Source organism: Phallusia mammillata, chromosome 4 (assembly GCF_965637545.1).
Source record: "Phallusia mammillata chromosome 4, kaPhaMamm4.hap1.1, whole genome shotgun sequence".
Taxonomy (NCBI): domain Eukaryota; kingdom Metazoa; phylum Chordata; class Ascidiacea; order Phlebobranchia; family Ascidiidae; genus Phallusia; species Phallusia mammillata.
The window spans coordinates 23772750-23797703 of NC_137255.1; the positions used below are offsets into that span (position 1 = coordinate 23772750).

At 37.4% G+C, this 24954-nt stretch overlaps 2 protein-coding genes and 1 long non-coding RNA gene across 8 annotated transcripts in view; 1 reads left to right on the forward strand and 2 right to left on the reverse strand.

Moving 5' to 3' along the window:
- Nucleotides 1–124: 124 nt before the first annotated feature.
- Nucleotides 125–2487, reverse strand: LOC145223353 (iron-sulfur cluster assembly 1 homolog, mitochondrial-like). Its single transcript, XM_080089767.1, has 4 exons — nt 2194–2487; nt 2060–2113; nt 1841–1946; nt 125–862 (listed from the first exon to the last, which is right to left on the reverse strand). The coding sequence occupies exons 1-4, from the start codon at nt 2272–2274 to the stop codon at nt 714–716; spliced, it is 390 nt and encodes a 129-aa protein (XP_079945893.1). The 5' UTR covers nt 2275–2487; the 3' UTR covers nt 125–713.
- A 113-nt stretch (nt 2488–2600) lies between these two features.
- On the forward strand, nt 2601–4420 carry LOC145223354 (uncharacterized). Its single transcript, XR_013859467.1, has 2 exons — nt 2601–3055; nt 3184–4420. It is a non-coding gene; the product is annotated as an uncharacterized LOC145223354 (long non-coding RNA).
- Nucleotides 4421–6606: 2186 nt separating this feature from the next.
- LOC145224574 (uncharacterized) overlaps nt 6607–24954 on the reverse strand; it is a 43670-nt gene continuing 25322 nt past the window's right edge. For 3 of the 6 annotated variants that reach the window (XM_080091104.1, XM_080091110.1, XM_080091109.1), the window contains 15 exons: nt 23829–23966; nt 21929–22057; nt 21458–21602; nt 16235–16386; nt 14076–14213; nt 13440–13466; nt 11654–11919; nt 10947–11055; nt 10055–10409; nt 9716–9829; nt 8793–8952; nt 8353–8465; nt 7846–8014; nt 7371–7471; nt 6607–7072 (listed from right to left, as the gene is read on the reverse strand). In XM_080091104.1, the coding sequence (XP_079947230.1) occupies nt 6974–7072; nt 7371–7471; nt 7846–8014; nt 8353–8465; nt 8793–8952; nt 9716–9829; nt 10055–10409; nt 10947–11055; nt 11654–11919; nt 13440–13466; nt 14076–14213; nt 16235–16386; nt 21458–21602; nt 21929–22057; nt 23829–23966 (2215 nt within the window). In that variant the 3' untranslated portion in view covers nt 6607–6973. The remainder of the gene's footprint in view (nt 7073–7370; nt 7472–7845; nt 8015–8352; nt 8466–8792; nt 8953–9715; nt 9830–10054; nt 10410–10946; nt 11056–11653; nt 11920–13439; nt 13467–14075; nt 14214–16234; nt 16387–21457; nt 21603–21928; nt 22058–23828; nt 23967–24954) is intronic. The other 3 variants (XM_080091105.1, XM_080091107.1, XM_080091106.1) reach the window with 3 other exon arrangements.

Consider the following 24954-nt stretch of genomic DNA (forward strand, 5'->3'; position numbering starts at 1 on the left):
TGTTAAACTGACACTATCTCTGGCCAGTGATTTTAAACCGTTAACAACACTTTTTACATCAGTTTTAAGATTCTGATTATGAGTACCACTATGTTTTAAAATTTGGTCTTTTAAAAGTCATGTATCAAACCAAAGCCAATATTTTTTTTAAACATCAATGCAAAACAACACAGCAATTGACAATTTAAATACCTTTTAATTTACAACCAAAGTTAACCATGTTTTCCCTCCAAAACACAATCAAATAACAGTGCAAGCTGTAATAGTTTATATTGTGTAAAAGTTAAACAATGTCATATTTTTGTATGTTTAATATTTGCAAAACACCAGCAAACGCCTCATTTAGTGCATTACTAATTTAATCTCATTTGTAAGTACAGCAGTTCAAGTTGCAATCACTGTATGGGTTTTTATATATATATTGCAAAACTTTCCAGGTTACATTTTTCAAAAAACACCAAGTTAGGGTGATCCACAGTGTTCTAATGGAAGAATGACTCTACATTGTTCAACTGTGGTGTGAGCATAAACAGTGCAGATTTTTGTAACTGATCACCACATTGCTTTCAACATTTTGATCAAATTGCAACATATGCTGCTGCTTTGCCAAAAACCACATATTTTTGAATGCAAAAAGCAACAGTTGGCATTTAAAATAAAACAGTCAGCATGTAGATATAAAGTATAAATAATTAACAAAGGTAAGAAATGTGTTATAAACTGAAACTTTCTCCACAACCACAAGTCCCTTTGATGTTTGGATTATTAAAAACAAATTCACTCGAGAGTTTGTCAGTTACAAAATCCATTTCAGTCCCGAGCAATGTCATTTGTGCCTTGGAATCAATGATGACCTTCACACCTAAACACAGGCAAAACATATATTTGTTGTTGCAAGTCCCAGAATCAAATCACACAATATGGTTGTGTAGAGGTCTTAACACCATTCAAGGTTGATTTACAAAGACAAAAAAATGTACATGGGGCCACAAGGTTAAAAACCGCAGCAGTAGCCATTAGGGGTCACCTCACAGAACAATTACAAAACCCCATTTTACAGCTTTACTGAGATAAAAGATAAAACACGGTGCATCTAAAATATACAGGATCGCTTGGTGCACATTAATATCCTTTGGTGCCCCTTGGTATTACTTGGTGCATCTTAATATAGCATGGTGCACATTTATATCGCTTGGTTCACCCTTATATCGCATGATGAACCTTTATATCATATGAGGCACCTTTATATCGCTTGGTGCACCTTATGTCGCTTGTTGCATGTTTATTCCACTTGGTGCACCTATTTTGGCCGGTACAACTTTACATCTCTCGGTTCAATTTGTCTTGCTTGGTACACCTGTATAATGCTACGTGCACCTTTACCTAGCGATATAAAATTACGCCAAATGGCGTAAAGGTGCACCAAGCAATATAAGGGTGAATCAAGTGATATAAATGTGCACCAAGCAATATAAATGTTAACCAAGCGATATAAAGGTGCACCAAGCGATATAAATGTGATCCAAGCCATATAAAGGTGCACCAAGTGTTACAAAGGTGCACCAAGCTGTGTTAATAATGCACCAAGCGATCCTGTATATTTTAGATGCACCCGATAAAACAAGGTTGGCTGCAGTGCGTTCAGCCATTTTTCACCAATTGTGCCCTTCACTGTTTTGTGCTTCATCACATTTTCCCAGCGCACAGCTATTTCTGGCTTAGTGATTGTTTTAGTGCTATTATATCAATAGGTCTTCTTTCACCACGCAAAAACTCAACTTAACAGTTGGAAAGTGCTCGACTAAAGATACAAAATAACAAACAAAATTAATCAATATACCATCTTGTAGAACTTCTTCATCGAACTTTGCTTTAGAAGTGGCAAAATCAAGTGTGTATGACATTCCATTACATCCCCTTTGTTTCACACCAACTTTTAAAGCAACCTATAGAAAGTAATCAAATACACGGGCTTTTACATTGAAAAAATAGCCTTTTGTCAAAAACATTAATATTTTAAACAGATTTATTGCTAAATTTGATCTCAATTCATACTTACTGCTTCGGGGTGTTCTGTCATAAGTTCTTTAACCCGTTTGACAGCAGCTTGGGTCTAACAAACAAAAAACATGAAAAATATATGTGAAATAAATAAGGTACCCATAACACATTAACAAAAAAGTTGACACTAACCAACACCAATGCTTGTTTTGTGGGCACAAATCTTCGTCCTTTTACCGCCCGTACAGTGGCCCCAATTGTCCTTGAAGCCATTACGACCTTGAAGTTTTTGGTTAGTCAGATAAAAATACGATTTTTTTACGTCGGAACTCAAATCTGACTAAAACATCTTAAACCAACAACCAAGCGCTCGATTGTTGCTAACTGCTAATTAATTTAGAATTTTACTGTTGAAGCAATACCAAATTGCAGCTGTTTGTTTTTGTTGTTGTTGACTCTTGACTTCTTGACTGAGAGCGTGACGAAAAAAAATTCACAATGGTGAAAAAAAATCTATTAATCCAGACCACTATAAGCACTGTAATGTATTTGTCCCTGGGCCTGGCTTCTGATTTTTTTATGCTGACTATGGCAGTTTACAATGCACAATTAAGTTATGTCACAACGGCATAGCAATGTTTTATGAGCATGTTTTTATCAAATGCATACATCACAATATAACTGGTTTAAGCTAAGTAAATTCGAAGAAACCCGAAGAGGCCCGTTGTGACCACTGTGGCCAACATGTAAATACTTTCTGACACGTGACAGCAAACCTGCAAATAATTAGCTGTTAACTTTTGTGTGTGCGACATTGGCTGCGATGTTGACGGTTAGCATATTTCCAAAATGTAATCTATTTCGCATATGGGGCTTTTTTAACCAATCAGAGGGACGGATTTTTGCGGACTTTCGTTACGTCACGTAGGCCGTTGCGTAGTGGTTTACTTTGCGTATTTTTGATGTTGTAAGGTCGTCACTGCTTTTTCAAGTCAAAATAATATTTTATTTTGAAAATATGGCGAAAATGGAAGCATTCAGTACAAAAGTGCAGGTAATGACCAGTATATAATGTATTGCAATAAACTAGACTGATTATATTTTTCTCTTTGTAAAATTACTGATATTTTGCACAGCAGCACACAGGCTACATTCAGAGAAATATATGCAATTTTGATTTAGATACCATCGCATCGTGAAAACAACAGCGCGGATAAAGCAAGCAGCAAGATAGAAGTGTTCATGTTTACTAAAATGCAATGCTTGCATGTAATGGCAACAATGAGGGCTGGTCTTTTATATTTAAAGCTACTTTTAAAAGGCTGTAAGGCTATAGAGACCTATAATCACCATCACTTACCATACTTTAAATGACATAAATATCTGAAATCAACATACTGCTTAAACTTCCAAAATGTTTACAGTGATCAGCAGTATAATCTTACACTGCAAAAAAAATTAGCTAGCTATGAAGCCAAAAAATAAAAAAGGCTGAATTCAAGCCAAAAATGGTTTGGAATGGCCCATTTTTAAAATCTTTTTAAACATGGCTTATATCAATCCAGTATCGGCTTGTAATGAGCCATGTTTCTACTTTCACACTAAAAGTTTGTTGGCTGAAAATTAAAAATGGTTTCGGCTCATTTCCAGTCAAAAAATAAGGGAAAAATGAGTCAGTACAGTTAAAGGTTGGTCCTTATGGCTCAATAGTGAGCCATTATTTTTTGCAGTGTACTATCAATTCTGTAATGAGTTGACATCTTTTGTTGTTAACAACCTTTGGATTATACAAATACCCAGTTCAAATGCTGTGTTATTTTCTTGTAACCAAGTGTTTGTGGGTGCTATTTTTTGCATTTAGTTTTTTTAATAGCATATAGGCCCATGTCAGTTGATTTGTTGACCTCTCCAATCTGTCCTAAAATTGTTTTTGGCAAGTACAGAACAATAATTGCCTATGCACCTCCTTCCAAAAAGCACTCATTTAAGTTATGGTGGGGCAAAACACATGTATCAAATCCTGAGGTTCTGTAAAAGATATATATTTAAAATGTGTAAACGAAAGCTTTCGTGGTCAATAGTTGGAAATAACAAAATGAAATACCATCATTCTATTTTAGATTTTGGTATAGTATGATTGTATAAACATGTTGGAAACCTCACATTAATATCCTTGTCAAAAACTAGTGTTGTTTATATTGGTGTCAAAACTACTGGTTGCCTTGACCTTGTTGTCATTAAAAAAATTTAGGCCTGAAAAACCTTTTTGTTCACTACCAATTTACCCAGTACACCAAATTTTTCATTTTCTGCAGTGTATCCGTTAAAGTGTCCTGTATAAGCCTCCCGAATTGCACTGCCTTCGTGAGTCTTGTGGTCGTATATGTGTAATTAATAAACTGGAAAATGGCAAGCATAATGATGACTTTAAAAAAGGCAGGCATAGTGTTTAACCATAAGCAAGCAGTCAATTTTAATTTGTTGTCTTTTCTTTCCACAAATATCCAAAACCATTTCATTTTTATTAAACAAACATTAATCACATTTTATCACCAATATGAAACAAGTTGCACATATTAGTTTCACAAGTTAACAGATCTTTAAAATGTAACAATACTTTTCATAATCTTTTGAGACAATACATACAGATTAAAACATTTTTGGAATGAACTGTGTCAATCTGACACACTGGAATGCACTGCGTCAATCTGAAATAACTTTTTTAAGACCCCAATTATACATTAAACATAAATTTTGAAATGCTTGTGTCAGGTCAGCCAGACTTTTTCTGTAGTCTATCCTTTCCGAAGTTTGATAGTTTTGGCAATGTAGAGGTTCTTTTTTTCAGAAATGATACATAAATATATACAATCTCTTGTGAAGATTGTTCTATTGAGTTATGATATGTTCATGATCAAATTAATCATGACACAAACATCGTCGAAAATGCTGAGGCTTAAGCATACTTCCATGCGGCAACAATAAATGTCCTACAATGATACAGCATTCAATCCTGAAATAGTGTGCTTTGGATAAGAGTGGTTGTTGGCAACTGCACTTCTTTATCTGCTACAAGCAACTTGGTCCTATTTGATTGCATTTGTTAAGTTGCCTCGTTGTTAAGTTTGACTTAAACATTTATAGATACAAGGCATAGAGTGTTGAATTTAATTGCACTGGTTTTATGTTGGAATTTTTTAGGACTAGAAAATGTTTGATACACATTTATTGGAAATTAAATCGGTATAAATTAGGGCTCAAATAATTAATTTCATTGACATAGCTGTCCCCAATTTGGCTTGATACACGGTCAAAATTTGGACCAACCCCCAGTCGTCAGATTGGTTGACCAAACCAATTTTTTGACAAAAATTCAAGGTCAGATTTGGATAAATTTTTGCTGGTACAAAGACAACTTGGAATTCCAGCTTGTATCAGAGATTTCACATCTGCAGAAAGACTGTCCACTCTATCCAAGCCAATTTGACTATTCTTCTGCTGAAGTTTTTTCCTCCAAAAAACATTTCGGTTCTTTCTTTTGTTACTACCAATCCAGCAAGTGCTTCTACGAAATGTTGTGCTTCTATTTTTTTAGTTTTAGCTGCAACTTTAAAAGTCTATGGTTTTGCCTACACAACAACTAAAGTTCAGTTTTTTTAAATTTAATTACCATTACTATTAAAACTACACGCATAGTACGCTTACACTGGCATCACTATAAACAATGCTATTACCATTAAAACTACATACATATGCTTAAACTGGCATAACTCTAAGCAATGCTAATAAAAAAGCTGCACCTGCGAAACGGAACTTAAAATTTAAAATAAGTTGATTGCATGGTTGTCAGTTGTCACGCATCGTGTCCTGTGATTGGTCAAAGGCAAAGTGTTCTCTGATTGGTTTGGACTGACGAAGCGGCGGTGAAAACGATACCTGTGATTGGTTAAAAAAGCCCCATATGCGAAATAGATTACATTTTGGAAATATGCTGACGGTTAGGGCTATTTGGGGTGAGAATATTTGGGGTTCCTGATGAAGGCGTCTTGTATAGGACGTCGAAACGTCAATTGTTTACAATAAAACTGCTGGATGAGCAATACTTGGTCATACATTATGCCTGGCAGCAATAGCTTATATCATCAACTGGTTTATACCCGTTAGGCCTAGTCTAGTTTTAAACTTTATCGCCATCACTCGACTTCCATAAGAAAGATATTTATGTTTTGATAAAAAGTAACGATGCGAAAGTTTCAAGGTTAGCCTACATAGCGAATTTTGTTACATGTTGCCCTGAGCTTTTTCCCGTTTTCGAGTTTGGCGTTTTTTTTTAGTTTGGCAACAACGTTTCTGTAGTGACCACAAAACTTTTTAATCCATGATCCCTATATTAAAATAAAATTGTTTGTACGTGGTTCATCCCAAGCGGCCAAAAGTCTGAAAATATTTAAAGTTGTACAGACACAAGCGATTATGTCAGCTTCACCACTTAGGCAGGTTGAAATAGTCATGCCGGTTACTATAATATTTTGAACTGTTGGGAGTCCTTGGGTCATGTTTTAGCTACATTGCATACAGATGAATAAAATATATTCAAACACACCATTTTGTTCAAAACTTTTATATTTATTTGACGCGTATGTACATTGACAAGGAAATAAGCTATTCTGAATACAGACATCATAGAAGTCGAAAGATAGACGAAACTCGCCAGGTGTTACTGCATGCGGCTCGATAGCGGACAAAAAGCTTGCAGCACAAAATGTAGGCGAAACAACGTTTGCAAAAGCGCGAAAAATGTACAAGCTTCGATGCGGCAAAAAAAAACTTCGGAACTGCGGCCGGATTATAAAGTAGCGGATAAAATACATTGGATTCAAACCACGCCAGGAGCGATTCTGTCAGTATGCAGATTTCGGCCTGTTCACTCTTTTATCTTAGTGTTTTTGGGTTTGGGAAGTTGAGAAACTTTTCATTCTTCTTCTTCTTCTTCGTGATTTTTAAACTTTCCAGCTTCCCATTGCATTGCCAGGTTACTTTTTCGCCGATGAACCCGATTTGCTAAGACCACCTGATTTGAAAAAATACAGTGTTACAAAGCAATGTACAACATTGGTCATACAATTTTTGTCTAATTTACGGCCAAAATCGGCTCCTATGTTACCCCAACAAAACATTTCAGGCCATTCAGTATGATCAATTGGTGAAAATTGTAGTATATGTAGGAAACTATTAACGAACTGTTTAGGCCCAAACCTAAACTGAAATTCATAATGATTTTGTACTGATTAAAAAACTGTGCGATTGCTACAAAAATTCGTTATGTACAAATTGTCTGTGTTTCAACAAGGCAAGGGCGCAAAACTTACAGATTTCTTTTTATATTCGGCAGTGGAGCTTGTCACAATTGGTTTGGTGGCAGAGTCAGAAAGCTCCTTTTGTTTCTGGGCCTCCAATTTTTCGTTTACGTCTGTAGAATGCATTTTATTTTATATTTCTTTCTGTAAATATATACTGACACACGAAAAGCGGACAAATGTAAAGTTGGGTAGAATTGAAAAGGATTTAAACTTTTGGGAAGAGTTCCCAATATATCTCCGCCTTCCTTTCACACAAAAAAACAGAACCAATCGTTAAACTTGTTTCATAATATTTTGAAACAGAAATAGGCTTGCACATGTCGCCAAACTCTTTTAGTGGTAACTGTTTTATACCTGTATAATTCTGCCCTGCATTCCTTTGGGATTATTTAGAACCTTTTCAGCGCTAATCTGATGCCAACATAGGTTAATGGCTGTAGTACTCAACAAACTATGCTTTTTTCCTAATACATAGAAAACTTGCCTCCGTTTGGTAAAACTTTCACTGGTCTCCTGTGCACAACTGGTGGAGTTTTAGGTGGTTCTCTCTTTTGAACTACAGGTGATGTGGGAGTTGGAGTTGGCGCCGGTGATCCTTCGACAGAACGACTTTCGACAAGTTGCTGCTTGTTTTTCCACTCTTCTTCTCGTTTCTAAAACCATTTTAGTTATATTTTAACTAAGTTAGTAAACGTTTGATATCAAATGGTCCTAGTTCAATGCACACATAGTATGCATTTTATTACAAAAGAACTTGTCTTTTCTGTACTTTTGGGCTTAGTTTGGACTTTGTTTCCGCTACATTGGGCGTTCAAATGCTATAAGTACATGTAAATATAACCGAGTATTGGCAGCAATGACCTATTGGATGAAAGTATGTCATGTAAAACGAGATTGATTTCTTTTAATTGTTTGATAAGAACAGGGTGGAACCGAGTGGTACAATAAATATCATCACAAGTTTTGCACAGCGTTTGAAACTTGAACTTACAGCCGCTTCTTTTATTTCCAGTTCCATTATAGTTTGTAGACGACTTTTGCTCGACAGGATTTCAAACGATGGACCGGAACGCTGGCGAGTCACAACCATCGTGGTTTTGCTTCCTATGAAAAAATATTGCAAATGATTTAGACGCAATGTTTTTTTAACAATGAATGCTGGTTAACGTATTTTCACATTTCTTTCGGTTTTAAACGGTTTTGGTGTTTGGATCATTGGTAAAACAAACTTTTGACAAAGTGCCTATGTTATACCAGCACTTCTCAATCAATGTAATACACATTAACGTCCCATGGACATTTTACCACCAGTAACCAAACATTACTTGCTTTATATTAGTTAGAACTTGGGGTACTGGGTTGATTCTTTCGTGCAGTAGCTTACAAAAAAACCGAACACAGTCCCTTTTGATTACAACAAATATTCCTAACCTCCTGGAGAAGTTGGATCCGATTCTTCCTGCTTCTGGGAGCTTAGTTCAGGAACCGAATCTTTTTTCTCTTCTTCTTCCTGCTCTGAGTGTCCGTTCGTAATAGAGGCGGGTGGTGGTGGGAAACTTTGATTGTTGTGGTTGTTCACAACAAACGACCTCTGCATTAAAATAAGTAGATTTGAGGTAACTGTACTAAGTACCAAAAGCCAAGGCTTTAACACAAGACAAGTTATTGATTTTTTTTCTCTTTTCACTTGGCAAAGTTGTCGGGCCGTTTTCGGGTTAGGTTATAGGGTTTAAGTTTAACAAAAACGGGCTTAATTCGGGTCTGACTTTATGCTTGATCCCATTTGTGTCGTAATTTCATCAACTCAAATAATAACTGGGTTCGGGCTGATGAGCAGTAACTCTGACGAATCTGTCGCTTTGGAAGGTAAAATTCAACTACACGTTTTTTTCATTGTATTTTTCGACAATCAGGCGGCAGTCCGAGAACTGAAAATTGCCCTTTGTCGTTCACGGGATTCGAACCCAGGATACTCCCGGGGACGAAACCCGATCAGGTTTTGTATATGGGTCAGGCGCGCCAGGCCATTCGGCCAAGTTTCCCGCCCTACACGTTATTTTTTCTTTATGTGCTAATTGTGTAAACAGATCTAAAATTTAGATAAACTTATTGCTTGTAGCCTTTTTAAAAATTAACAGTACGTTGCTACCGTGCCTAAAATTGTGAAAGCAATCTTGACTAAGCATTTTTTTTAGAAAATATGAAAACTTCAATTTGACACGTTTACTTATTTAAACGAGAATCACATTCTTTCAAAACGAAGTGTGCATTGTGTGTAGTGTAAATACATTAATATGCACGTGCAAGCCATTACATTATTTTTCAAACAAAAACGCAAACAACAGGGAACGTACCTCGGATGATGGTAAAGGTGAAACTGGGCTGATCATTTGTGGTTTTGGATTCCAACCTTTAGGTGAGAGCACAGTGGGTAGAGCCCGGGGACTTCTTACTGAGGAAGGTTGCTCCTTTGAAACAAACGTTGTATTTAATGTGTTGGGAGGTATTATAGCTTTATTTCTTCTCGCATTGTTTTTGCCTCAGCACAACCATTCGTTGATTTTTTAACAAAAAAATAGTCAAGAAAACGTCATGAAGTTGAAAAATATTTTTGTACGTTGTGAGTTGGTCACGGACTCACGAAATGTTTTTACAGATTCACATGATCCTGCGGAAATAAGTATGTGATATACCTTTGAAACGTGGGAATCTTGTGACGTAGCAGAGAGCTCCGATGACGCGTAATCTTCATCGTGGCCGCTGTGTGGCGCTACCGAGCTGTTCGGATACTGTCCCTCCTCTGATGACGGCGATGCCACGTCAGAGCGCGTCACAGCGTTTGTGACGTTGCATTCGATGCCAGAATCGGCACCTGTGTCGGCCGCGTCGGTGTCGACCGTCGGCCTCTTGTCGTCCTCATCGTCAGGGACCACGTGGTTCAGGACGTTCAAGTCAAGGTTGGGCATAGTTTGAGAGCGAACTTTGATCGGCGTTACAAGGGCTTCTTCAACGGGCACTTTTTTGGCGACGACAACCTCATCGTTGTTTCTGATGTCATAATAAAAGTGCACACAATAAAAGAGTGCAACATGGTTATCCAAGAAAAATGAGACAGAACTATAGTATTAAAATATTTTATCTGTAGATTTAGTAAGATTTTCGTGCACTGTACTAGGCGCATTCAGTGTTATTTACCCCGATGAAGGCGGCCTGTATGGGAGTTCGAAACATCGGAAGAAAACTACAATTACCAGAAGAGCTCTATAAACTTAAAATCATGCCTGGCAGCAATAGCTTATATAGTAAGAGATTATGTTTATTAACCACATATGTAAGTATTAAAAGACCTATTTCTATAAAGCATAACTTATTTAAAAGCGTTCAGTCATTATGCATTTCCAAAAACCAAACACATAACAGGAATGCGAACTCAAAAAACGCCAGAGGCAACTGCGTGTTAAAATCCAACAGCCATCTTCACTTTACAAAACCTAACCGCTTATTTATTTCACATATACAACAGACAGAAGACGCGCTATTTCATAATGGCCGAGAGCGCTCTCCAATAACACGTAATATATTTACCCGCTATGTGTGGTATGCGAGACAGGTTGCTCGGCTGGATGTTGTGAAATTTCTTCATTAGGGGTTTGGTTGGGAGTCGGTGACCTTGCTGGCTCTTGATCTGATGACTCTGCAACAATTTGTGTCTGATGTCATAAACCCGCGTGACGTATAGTTATGACGAAGGAGGTATGAAAAAAAGATCAGATTACAGGTTACAACGCGTTGTAGCAGTTTGAGTTATTTGAATGCCTTGTTGGAATAATAAAGTGTGCACCCTATGCTACCTTAAGTGACACAAGGTACATCGTAATTAGAAAGGTGGCTTTCCTATAGATTTTCTATTTCTTTTATTCTATATCCTACCGATTTACTGGAAACACCATTTGGCCTACTAACATGATTGTTATTGCAAGCAGAAACGAATGAGACCAACACACGCGTTTATGTGAGTTGGTTACGGTATAAAATTGTGGGACATTTTTAGATTCTCACTTACAAAATGGTAGAAAGCATTAACTCAAACTTAAAAATATTCTTTTTACATCTTTACATTGTTATGTATTTACAAAACGAGGAAAAAGAACGGTAAAATTACTCCCCTTTTTTGAAAATTTAATCACTAGGTTTGAATCTCGATATTCATGTCTTTTTTTAATTTGAAACAAAATTTTAACAAGCTGCGAAATTAGGGCTCCAAATAAAGCCAAAGTCGCGCTGCATCTTACCGCTTCTCTTCTTCTCCGTTCTCCACATCTCCTCGCGCTCCGCAGCCTCCCTTATCTCTCGGTCGATCTGACTCTCTCCTGGGCGCGACTGCGTAAATGTCACGTGACTGTTGACGGGTTCGGGCTTAGGAGAGTTTGAAATTCGCCCAAAACTTCTGTATGGCGACGCGGACTTTACCGTAAAGGATTGAGTTCGTCTGGACGTCGGCGGTTTTGGAGAAACTGCAGGTGGTTGTTTCTTTGTGCTGTGCTCCATATCTTTCCACCTGAAAACCGGGGAATTATGTATCGTTGCAAGGTTTACAAACTAAAAAAGCATGCCCATGAAATAACAAAACATTTGTTAGATTACATGCTTAATTAGAACTGTATACGTAATAAAGTTCCGTATGTTTGTTTCGGTAAAGTTTCTTGCACAGGAAACCACGTGGTTGGGATGGGATTAGAACACGAAACCTTGAGAGCACAAGGCTAATATGCTGTTTGCTATTTTTCCTGGTCTGTGTATTGTTTGGTGATGGAAAACATCAAAGAACATGTTTAGTTGTTTGCTATTAGGTTGATCATATACGTCCCAAATTGGTTTATAAACGGGAAGATATTGATATGAAATCTTTTGTTATCATTGTTGCGTAAAATGGACAGATTTTTGCATCAATCTCTTTGCACAACGCATTAGGAATACATTCGATGTGCATTTAACCTTTTGCAGCACTAAGATCATCGTACATTGGATGTCAATCATTTAATGTGGAGGCGGATGTAGATTTGAATAGCCCAAAGCCAATTTTGGATGTCAGCGTTAAGTAACAGCGTGGGCGCGAATGTCAAGCACAAGTTGTCAGTCGGTGTCTGGGGTATGACGTCAATCGCATAGGATGACGTCATACGCGTAATGCCGAACATGGTGTTGAATTTTCAATGTGCTACGGAAGATGCGACATGCATGGAAAAATGAAAGGGTATAGGGATAATTTTTGAGTTGGTTCTTTTTTAGTCATCGAAAAACATTGCATAAATGGATTCTGTTGGCAATATCTCTAAATATGTCGCACAAGATCCAAGGCCAATGTTATTGTGCACTTCATTGCAAGCACCAGCTCTCCAAATTCAGTTGCTTTGGATATTAATTTATTGATCGAGATAATTTTATTTTTTGTAAAATGTTTTCAGCAAAAAAAATATTATTTACTGTAATCAACCAATAGAAGTAAACAACAAAGTAAAATTTTAAAATCAGTCGCTATGTTTTATTGTTAAAAAATCAATATGCATTTCGCTTTTATAAACTCATAGAAGAGAATGTCATTGTAAGGTCGTTTCTTTGAGAGTAGCATAAAATACCTTGGTCACAGACAAGACTACCAAAAAGCTTGTATATAGTTATACATGTGATTGCAGTAGAATGCATTCATTATAGTGAAGCTCTGTGAAAGTTTTGTTTCTGATTAAGCTAATTCTTTTTCCAGTTCAAAGTTACACATGGTCGAAAGTGACAGATGCAATCAAATGAATTTGCAAAGTTTATAATTTTCAATGCAAAATTATAAACTAAAAGTTTTGTATTGTTTTGGTCTGTAAAAATTCTGCAGAAAAAACCAACAAGCATTGCTTTAACTTTTGGCAAAACCTGAACATGACATGGAAGGTGGGCATGTTATGAAATTGTGCAGTTTGCATGATAAATATCTTAAACTGTTCGGCAATTTAGATTGCTACAGTTTAAGGTGAAACTAATTCTTTGCAGTCTGGCAACAGAATTATTATTGTTTGTTTGTGTTTGTACCTGTTTTCTATCTCATTTGGAGGTGTCCTGTGAACACGAACAAAACGTTACAAACGAATACGTACACGGCGCAGTGGTTCTTAACATATGTTTAACAAATCCACTCTATAAGTTCACCAAATTTGACTAAATCATAAGGGCTATGCAAACATGGTTTATGAAAGTAATAAATGCTTTTGATAAGCTTAATGAAGGGGTTATCAAGCGGAGGGAATTTCCATTAAAAGGAAATTTTGTTGTGATTTGGCAAAAAAAATTATCGTTTGATCAAAATCTATTTCACAGCTATAACGCTACTTAACTTTAATATTAAAGCTATAAAATAGTATAATTTAAAAATGTCTAATTTCTCTTCCTATAACGTGATGATATAAACGTGACATATTTTTTAGACTAAAATACGGTTAATGGGTTTACGCTTCGAATATAGGTGTAATGGGTTTTTCATGGAATAAGAGAACCAAAGTTCAGCAATCATATGATAAGATTTACTTAAACTTAAACGAATTCCATGTAGAGAACAGGTAAAATGACGTCCTAAAATATGGCGTATACCACCAACAACTAAAAAATACACCACAAAATCGCACAGCAAGACAGCCACCACTCACGCAGTATAGCATGTCTGAGTCTTACCTGTTTCGTACATTCGACACACCGAGCGATTCGCGTATGATATTTTCGCTCGCAGGCAAATCTGACATCACACTGCTCGACGACGTCACACTAGAGATGGACTCGCTTCGTTCGCGCCGCTTTGCCTCCCACTCAGCTCTGGATGAGAAAAATGTTTTTGGTGACGTAATTCTTTAACTGTGATATTTTTCGATTCAAAATTCTTTAAAACAGCAAGTCATTCATCCTTATGAATTCAAGACATATATATTTCGCATATGCGGCATATTCAGTATCTAAAGGCAAGGTATCAATTAGTACAATGGAAATTTAATATTTTAAATACACTGAATCATAGTACGCCAGTCCTATTAAAGGCGTGATACCGATAGCCGGTCTCCCAAGCATTCCCATATGGCAAGGCACGAAAAATCTAGTCTTTAAATACTGTATTGACATTTTCATATTCTGTTTCATTGCAACCCATTCACAAACAACGCAAATGTGCAAAAAATTGGGGCTTATACAAGAAGTTCTCAAACTTCGGACCGCCAGAAGTCATTAAGTGTGCCGCGAAATATTAGCTTTTGAGCTCATTTGAAGACTTATTTCACGTTTTAGGGCTTGATGACATAACACAGGTGTGCATGACACCGCTATAACACCATTGTGGTGATTTTTGTCACCAAAAGCGAGCTTATCCGTCACACTAAAGTTACAAATTATAATCTTTTAACTAGTTTATGGGTTTACAACTTGTAACAAGTGTGCTGCAAAAGGAAATACAATTTTGTTTTTACTGCTTCTGTGTCACTACTTCTATTAAGCCCGCAATAACATTAATGTTTTTAGGCAATATTTTTTCGTTACATGTTACAGCCGTTGGTTTAACATTACAAATGTTTCTTTGATGCACAAAGCACAAATATGTACATTTAAACCAAGCTTCTAATTGTAAGCGTCCATATACACGGATGTTTATATCGCTCAAAGCTCAAAGCCTTGCCTTCTAAGATGATGAAGTCCAAATAAAGTCGTTAAAACTGGCTGTAACCCGCTTAAAGTGTAATACGACAAGGTCTAAAACCACTCTTAAAAGTTTCATTTTACTGTACTTACAGGAGTTAAACATATCATACATTTATCAACTTATAATTAAATTTACTAGCTACAAATTTAGTGAACTTTTAAAACTTTATTTACACTTTCTAAAACAAAAGCAAATACAAACTTATCAGAGCACGTGTTCAACGATGTTGAGTGAATAGTTTTTTTGTCAAAAAGAGGCAAATAACGCTATGTGACCAACAGCATGAGTGTAAGGTCAAACACAGCAATCAACCTTCATAAGATATACATGTGTCTGCCTACAGGGGGCCACTTAAGGGAAAAGTGAAGTCAAACAGTTTTTTGTGGTTTATAAAATGTCAAAAAAAGCTTTCAAACATTTGTTTCAATAAAAACATATTCCCATAAAACAGCATGTTGGTCGTTAACGAAAAAGCAATTTAAAATTTAAAATTTAAGGTCAATTTACTTTTGGCCTGTTCATTGTGATAAGATCGGCAGTGTTCATTTTCATGTCGAAGCAAAAACCAGATGATTTTTCGAGATATTGAAAAAAAAAAAAAAAAAAAAAAAGTTTTCATGGAACGGTAACATGTCAAAGTTTTCATTCGCATATATCTGCACTTTCTCGCATAAGAAGCCTCACAAGACGTTAAAACTAACCAGCGTATTATCACAGCAAACAACTGAACATTCCGTTACCGTTCCATGAAACTGCGAAATTCGTAATGTGAAAAATGTTAGACCAAATGTTTGGAAGTCGTTTATTATGGCACAGCGACTTCGTAAGCCCGTTTTTATAGCATTGTGACCTTATTGCAACTTTCGACATACCATTATCACGTTTTGTGGCTGTGTCCGTGAGTCAACTATAGCGTCAAACGATGCAGTGCATAACTTTAGATGCCTATCCAACATGTGTGTCAATTTGAAAATACTGAACCGTTTTATATTAGGAGTAACAGACAAGAAAGAAAAAACAACACAAACATCTTCTAAAAAGGAAATGTCTGATTACGGCTTTCAAAGTTGTTTAAGATCGATTTTTTACTTACTTCGAAACTTATTAAAGTTCGATATTAGTTACGGTAATATCATATGTTTTGAGTTACCTTCGTTGTTTTCCCACTGACAATCGTTTCTTTTCCGTATTTTCCTTCTCGAACTTGTTGCTGAGACGACTTTCCCACACACTAATAGCGTCCTTGCTGTGGACGACTGGTTCAAACACAATCTCGGAATTTCCGACTACCTTAGTTTCAGGCTGAAAATAAAAAACACAAAATGTGTTTATGGGATAAATACAGTAGGCGATGTTTTAAAAAGCAGCAGCTATGAAGAACTGCAAAGGATCAACGATCTCAAAAGTGTAATATTTTAACTAACTACAACTTCTTGTCTATTATCGTTGTTAAAAATGTTTGTCTGATAACATGACCTCAATTACATTACTCTTAAGCATTTTCCTTTACCTAATATGTACTTGAATTCTCGACACCTTAAATAACATAATAAGCTACTTCGATTTAGAAAAATTTGGCCAAATTTTAAGCTGTCCGTTTCTTACACTTGTGTTCGTAGGTAACCCTTTGCCTTCGGTTACCAAATCGGATATGTCAATGATTTACTCTGTGGCTGACAACATGACCATGAACTTACACTGTTGCATGCGGGTAAACATTTGGAAAGGTTGGGTAGTTGCTTTTTTTGGTCACAAGATCTGTGACAAACTTCTACAACATGATTTTCGAGAGTTCGTTTTGGATATCTAACTTGAAAATATAAAATTGTGACAATGACGGCATAGTCAACATTTACGTCAGCAACCCTAAAATTCGCTGAATAGGGAAAAATTTTCGTATTGTGAAGGCCAATGATTAGACCGGACTGTTTTTCAGCTTATCGCACCAGCGGTCACCATAAGACAAGTTGTTCAGGCGCTGCGGTTCAGGGGAAACTACGAAAAGCATTTTCAACGGAATTCATTCAGGCGTTTTGCCTCAAAACAAGTTACACCTGATCGGTTATATTAATCTTTACTCTCTTGACACGCTGATTCCATGAAATCTACAGCTTAATCACTACTAGGCTGCTTGTGTTCCTAAACCTATAAGCTCGTGTATTCAAAAACTGTTTAACGTTTTTAATTGGCTGAAAGCCCTAATGGTTAGAAAATTTCAAAACCAGTTGTAGACGGCCTAGTTAACCGAATTTAACCGGGTTTTAATTCAGCTGCATAATAATGAAAAACCTATAATCACTCATCGGTCCTTGATATCTTTTTATAAGCTGACAAACACTACGGCTATGGCTTTTAAGAAATGCCCATCTAGTAACATATCAATCAAGAAACAATAGCACCTAGTACCTGAAGGTTCAACATTATAATAACAATACGGTGCGCAACAGGGTTCGGATAATCGAATAATTGCTTACTGCTCTAGCTAAAGCTGATAGTAACTCGAAAACAGTATAGAAAACCACACAGCCTAGTTTTTGCAGGTGTCATGCTTGTAAGGCAAACCGCCATAAAATATTCCATGCCCTTCAGTGGAGAAGTAGAGGCAGAAATTATCGCCGCGAGTATAACTTGTGTCTCGAGAGGGCTGTCTGTAAACAAAACAACTTTCCGACGATAATAATCCCTTGTCCGCAGACCGCAAGCGTAGAAGGCTATCTAAACAAACCTACAGAAGTGCCTGAAACTCGGTATATCCGAAACAAGGCGGTTGCGGTCGATTTTCAATGCCCTGCCACTTTGCACACAGAGTCTAATTACTGCTTCAAGCGTCGCCCGAAAGATAATCACTATATCTTGGTGAAGATGCCTCGCCTTTGCCGAAGAAATTCTGTACCTTATAAAGCTGCGCTGAAACGCTGTGTTTTCTGTAAAGGCTGGGCGTGGAGTGACGAACTATTGGCGAAAAACTGGCAGCGGTCGGCGTTTAGGGCTTGAGGCGAAACAAGATCTCTCATGTGCTTGCAAATTACTGTGCCCGTGTCTGTTCGGGCGTTACAGGCTTTAATTTATTCCAGTACCACATGCGTCGACTCGAGACAAGAGCCGTTTGCAATAAAAACAAAGTTAGGCCTTGCTTTACCCCAGTGTTTCTTAACCTTTTTAGCGCTTGTGCCCTTTGGGCTTTCATAAAATTTTCTCGTACCCCCGGTCTAAAATAGCCGACGGAAGTTAATAAAATCGTAATAATTGGAATTAACATAATTTTAACTAGAATGGTGGCTTTCTGATATACTTCCATTTTATATATTCTATACGATATTTACCAATTTACTATACATATCATTTGATCTACACATATGGTTGTTTTTGTAAACAAAAACTAATGGGTCCCCACATGCGTGTTTTTGCGGATTTACGGTAAACAAATGTTGCGGTGATTTTTTAATTCTCAAGAACAAATTTTTAGAAAGCATTAACCCAACAATAAAAAAAAAATTTTTGTATTTTTTTGCACTATTATTGTCGTATAATTACAAAAACAATAAAAAAGAACGAAACAAATACTTTCAATTTAATCTCTTGCTTTGACCCAGATATTGTCGTCCAAGGTCGGGTTTTAAACACAATTTTTTTCTAGAAAGCTGTAACAGTTGTGTTACAGACAATTAAAAACGATTTGCTGCAAGTGTATATATAACTTTTCATTTAACTTTGTTTCGCAAAACGAGTTTTTCATTTAACTTTGTTTCGCAAACGAGTACCATTGACCTGTAGTAACCTTTAGGGTGTACACACCAAACGACTGTTTGACCTTTTGACACCGTTTTCAATAGCACGCCGTCCTTGGTGTTCAACAACACCGTTTGACCTAATATATACATGCCTTGAGTATTTGATTCAAAAAAAAAACGCTACGTTATGGCGAAAGAAAGTTCTGAACTGTGTTAGTAATACCTACTAATTGACCTTAAGTAACCCGTGGTCATGCAGCGGCCAACCTGACACTGAGCATTTAAAAAAAACTTTTATCTTGCAAAAAAGTCAAGTTTATTTTTTCATATTTAGTTTGTTTAAAAAAGTTTTGCTTGACATATACGAAACCGAAGCACGCTTATTAGGTTTAAATCGCGTCATATGTGTGAAACCTTTGCCAAAACTGAAAATGTGAGTGATAACTTAATAAAACGACATAGCATTGCTCTGCAAAACAGCTGATTTCTAATCACCGAAACGACGTCTCGTAAAACGTCTGTCCAACGTCAAGCTGAGCCCTCCCGCTCTGCCCTATTATTCGTAAACGTACTCTCTTGGGACTTCTGCCTACACTGTCTTTCTTGACCAAATGAGCGTTAGACACATTTACGTTTCGGGGGCCTGTGGGTGTGTCGCTGGGTCATTCGGGGTCAAACTTCAGGTGGACCAAGTTCAGATTTATATCTAACATATGTCCAAATTTCAATAAATTTGAAGCACTCTTTCTTTACTAAACGAGCGTTACAAACCAGCGTTAAAAATTTTACGTTTCGGGGGCCTGTGGGTGAACCGCTGGGTAATTTGGGGTCAAACTTCTGGTGGACCAAGTTTGGATTAATATCTAACATATGTCCAAATTTCAATAAATTTGAAGCACGCTTTCTTCACTGAACGAGCGTTACAAACCAGCGTTAAAAATTTTACGTTTCGGGGGCCTGTGGGTGAACCGCTGGGTAATTTGGGGTCAAACTTCAGGTGGACCAAGTTTGGATTAATATCTAACATATGTCCAAATTTGAATAAATTTGAAGCACTCTTTCTTGACCAAATGCGTCTCACAAACCAGCGTTAGACAGAAAAAAGAAAAAAAGAAAAAAAGAAAAAAGAAAAGAAAAAAAAATACGGACAAAAACAATATGTGTCCCCTTCAGGGAAGGGGACCCATAATAATAGCTATTTATAACTTGCGTGTTGGATGCATGCATTAAAACAGTATTGTAAGTACTACAAAATCAACCCGTTCCCGTTTTAGACATATAACAAAGTAACTTGTAACGCATTCTTTACAAATATGCCTAAATACGGTAGGATCTCACCCTGCATGTCGTACCCCCTGCTTTAGTGCTTCCAAGGGGTACACGTAACCCTGGTTAAGAACCCCTGGTTTACCCCCTCAAGTTTTACACACAAAAATCATCTTTAACAACCTAATGTATTCAAAAAACTTCTCTTTTTTGTAAAGCTTATCTTTATCGATTTTCTCTACAACTCGTTTAAAGCAAAACGTAAACTTCATTTATCAAAACCACTAGCATAAATAATCAAATGTTTTGTTGCTGTTTAGCCATTCAGGTTCACAAACTCTAGCATCTAATACCAACCAAACAGCCACACAAAAAAGTACAAACTTTTTCCAGTTTTTTTGCCCACGCACATGTCTCTCTATACGCAGCCAAGCATCACAGATTTATCATTTATTTATTTCCCGTGCAGTACTTGCTCCTATTACGATTCACATCATTTGTAGCAGTTACCTGAATCTGTACCACCTATTAGCACAGGTGTTCATTGTATCTCAATCCTCACTATATCACGTTCAACTTTCCTAGCTGACAAGTAGACAGTAAACTGATGCGACGACACGCATGTTAGTAATGGAGTCTTCGGGGAGAGGGTTTGGACGGGGATAATGACATACGTCTTGATGGCACGATGCGACTCTTCAAAGGGTTATTTGTAATCAACGGGCCTTTGGGACTTTTGCTAGCAATGCAAGGCCAATAAGGCTAGACTAAGGCAGCCAACGTTACTGCGGGTAGAGCTAGAAAAGCATCGAAAACAACTACTGCCTATTGAATCAAGCAGAATTAAACATCTTTTCAACCCGCTACATTGCACCAAACATTAAAGTTTAAAACATCAGGATTGCGGTTTCAGTAAATAGCTTACATACACAGCTTAAAAAACGTTTTTTAGAGTTTTTGTGTGAACCGCTCGTTCACCTGGGGTCAATGGGTCCAAGCCTTAATTTATACACCCTTTATTCGACACGGGAATCGGTCTGGACCGGGCGTTTCGGACCGAGTTTATGGGGTTAAGTTTGAATTAAACGGGATTGATTTGGCTATGACTTTACCCTCGGCCTAATTTGTACAGTAATTTTTTGGTCAAAAAACTTTCAGTCGAAATTTTACTTTTCAAAAATTGGTTCAGGGCGGGTTTTGGGCACTAAATTCGGGCTCCATTACTACTCTAGTTTGAACTACTTTTTTATGACCAAATTGTGAGGGAATGTAACAATCATTTAAAACTTTTTAACTTAGAGTATATTCATGATGAACCTTAACCTTTGTATTCGCCATGTCAAATCGATTTGAAAGTGAAGAGAATATGATGTTACCTGATCTTTGGGTTCTTGTTTGTCGAGCGCCGACGTTGATGAGGATTCGGATGTTTGAGAACCGGCAAAAGATTCGAAAGATTCGGCTCGCAGTCGAACCGGGTCCCCTTCGCTTTCGATACGGTTTCGACGACGTTCTTCGTATCTGAATGATAAGAAATAATGTATACTTATCAGTTCCAACCTTTCACATTGGTTGGTGTTGTTTGGTCCGGGATTTGTATACTGACATTTAGGGTTTGTGCAAAAATAATTCACGTAGGAAATTGTGTGGAGAACTAATGAATAAATGTTGTTGGTTAAACGTTCACAAACTTTTTTAAATAGGGATGAAAGTCAGTATGGTAAGTTTCGAGTTTTCGAGAGAGGTTCTTGCCTACATTGGACCCAAACAATTTCAGGTTCAGACCGACTTTGGGTCCTAAACATAGCACCCTCTGATTTTGTTATATCGTTCAATTTTCCTCTTACTTTCGCAGACTTTCCTTCTGGTGTTCATCAAGGTTGTCTTTAAAATCTTTCTCAGGTGGGGGTTTCCACTTGGGAACAATGTTGGGATTGTGTTTGCGAGTCATTGCCTTGATCACTTTGCGGCGTTCACTGAAAATCGACAACAACTGAAACTTAGCAAACGGGACAATATCAAAGCATTTACACCGTAGGCTCTCAAACGGACGTAGGAGTAAATTAAATTCCAAGGGGAAACCTGGACAGGGTTTGCGGGTATATATAAGTCTGTGAAGTTTGCAAACCGTTTGTGTGAAAAAAATGTGAAAACATCTGACTAAGATGGTAGCCATGTTCGAGTAACGTCACAAAGTTGCATCCAAGCTGTAACAAATACGTTGCACAGTTACTGCACGAACATGTAAGTGACGTCATACCTCATTACGTCACAAATACAGCGGATTAACCCCAAAACTGTACAGAAAGCACACTACGGTTTGGCATGTTTAGGTGGTTCGCAATGATGCGGAAATAGTCTTTAACGGAACCACATTTTAACCGGGCTATTATTTCTCGTGGAAACAATTTACGCTCATTGGACCGTCGGGCAATTTGCGTTCCGCCTCCGAATAACCCGTCGCAAATCGTCGGAAGGTCGGCACATCAAAACTAACTCGTTACAGCGGCTTATGACGTCACTGTGACAGGATTTGAAGCTCATATCGGATCAACATTCGTGGGTGTATAGGTTAAGAATGAATCACTTAATGTGAAACGTTCGTATCACGTAAGTTTGCAGCAAGCGATGTGACAGGTGGATTATTTGTCAAGTTCGGATCCAGTTTGTTGTCGCGGTAATAGGATTTGTCAGCTCGGTTCTGTGAATGCCACAGGTGACTGGCTAATCTGAATTGTGAATCAGACCACAAACCAACGCAAGTCCTTGACAAAGGCATGGACCACATATACAAACACCATAAAACTCCACAAATCATTTATGTAAGATTATGGAAGTATATGCGATTTATGACTTCTTGAGTAAACTAACTGCAAAGTTATAAACTTCAACAGTTATTAAGAAAACAAGATGTGAGAATACGGGGCCTTTTGTATGTAGGGCTATAGTTACTAACAACTATCAGATAGGTAGTGGACGATAAAACGTAACTTGTTTACAATCCTCTTCACTGAATACAATAAACCATCAAGAGGTTTGGTAATATTAATTATCAATGTGTGGGCTTTACGACAAAACGCACATCGCCACACAAACGCAAGACTCCAGGCCGCGTATTTTCCTTCAGGCTATCACGTCAAACCGATTTTAACCTTCCAACTCGGCCAATCGTCACCGCAAAGCCAAAACAACGCCAGTCATACGCGCACGAAAAGCGCATAGTTAATACGGTGCCGTGTTAAAAGGTATGAAGGCTGAAACATACGTTTAGTGTTTGCAAAAAAATTCAGCTAAATTACAAAAATACTTGTAGAATATATATTCGTTTTAGCACCTTTACAATTGCTTTGTCATTTATAAGTGATTAGTCCATTAAAAGTTGCTAAAGATTGAAAAATAGGATTTGGAAAAAAGCAGAATCTGTAAAAACTCTGTAGCATCAGCACGTGGTTAACCAACGGAGAGAAAGTATACTAACGCCGTGATGTATAGATTCGAGGATGTGCTCTACAACAGGGATTTCATAAACAGACCGCTAGCGCCCTCCTCCTGGCGTTTTGGAAATATTTGCGGCATCAATAAAATGTCATAACAGACTATAGAGCCCCACCCCGTCTAAACCAGGGACGACCAAACGGTTACTTTTGAATCTGTGTCGTTTCTTTCCAACACAAGTCATAAAAATGTCGCCACAGGCGCAGAAGGTGTACTAAAAAAAATTAGATACAACAGTCAAAAACAACTTACGCCTCGGCATCGTCATCAACTTTTCCTTTCGGTTTCAGCCAAACTTTGTCTTTTGGCTTCGGTTCTCCAAACCACTTGGTGGCGTCAGTGTTGCGTTGACTGTGCGCTGCGCTGTATCCGGCTTTGGTCTGATCCTCTCTAAAATAAAAACAACAAATCGTATATACATGTGCTCCATATACGTATGTTATCCCTTCAAACCCCAAACAACAACTCTAGTCTTTAGTTTAGACAATACGATTTTAGACACAAAAACTAATACTTGATCTGAATCAATAACCAGGTATGTATTATAACAATAACCAGGTAATGGTAAATAGCTTTTGTATCATGAGCAGAGGGGCTAAAAACGGTCGCAAAGCTTTTCTTGCAATATATGTAAGCATCAGGTGGGCAAAACGGTTGTAGCTAGTTCCTTTCCTTGTTAATTTACCAAGCAACGTGTATCTAAAAAAAGGGTTGTACACAAGGATCATAGACTGCACGTAAAACTGGAGTGCGGTGAAATTTAACTTGTCCACAATGGTCCCTTATTTTGCATTAAAGCAGCGTGTGCCCACAACACACAAAAGATACGGTGCACATTGAGTGCAAGCATTCTAAACGCAATTTGAGGTAATGAAGGGCTTAAAACTCTAGACATTAAACTGAACAGGCGCTGCACATGTCCAAAAACACGAAAAATTTGAGTATACTTTGATAGCAGGCCGCCTGGACGCAATTTAAGGCAATCAGCTGGTGGTGGCATGAAAGGCTTAAAACTGCAGACAATAAACTGAACAGGCGCTGTGCTTACAACTTGTGGTTGATGATGTCAAGCTGACATTACGGCGCGAAAGTTCGCACAAACTTGTCAGGGACAAAACTCGATCGATTCACCAGGGAACACCGATCAATTCTATCAGACAGAACTCGGCGGGAAATGTTAATTAATTACGTCATGTCTGACATCACAGTTGTGACGAAAAAAAATGTCCGAGAAAGATTTAAAATTGCGATTTATAAACGTTTATGAATGTTCATGCATACAAAAGCATATTTGGCGTTTTCAGCATTTTGCCATGTTGTACCTGTGATGCAACTGGGGACAACCGCAATTGCATCACAGGTAATACAACGTCACAAA

What these genes read in the sequence shown, in the direction of transcription:
- LOC145223353 (XM_080089767.1), bottom strand. Translation starts at nt 2,274, where the DNA reads ATGGCTTCAAGGACAATTGGGGCCACTGTACGGGCGGTAAAAGGACGA. An exon ending in TGACAGAACACCCCGAAGCA is followed by an intron (nt 1,947 to 2,059) that starts GTAAGTATGAAT and finishes TACTTTCTATAG; the next exon opens with GTTGCTTTAAAAGTTGGTGT. An exon ending in TGAAGAAGTTCTACAAGATG is followed by an intron (nt 863 to 1,840) that starts GTATATTGATTA and finishes GCCTGTGTTTAG; the next exon opens with GTGTGAAGGTCATCATTGAT.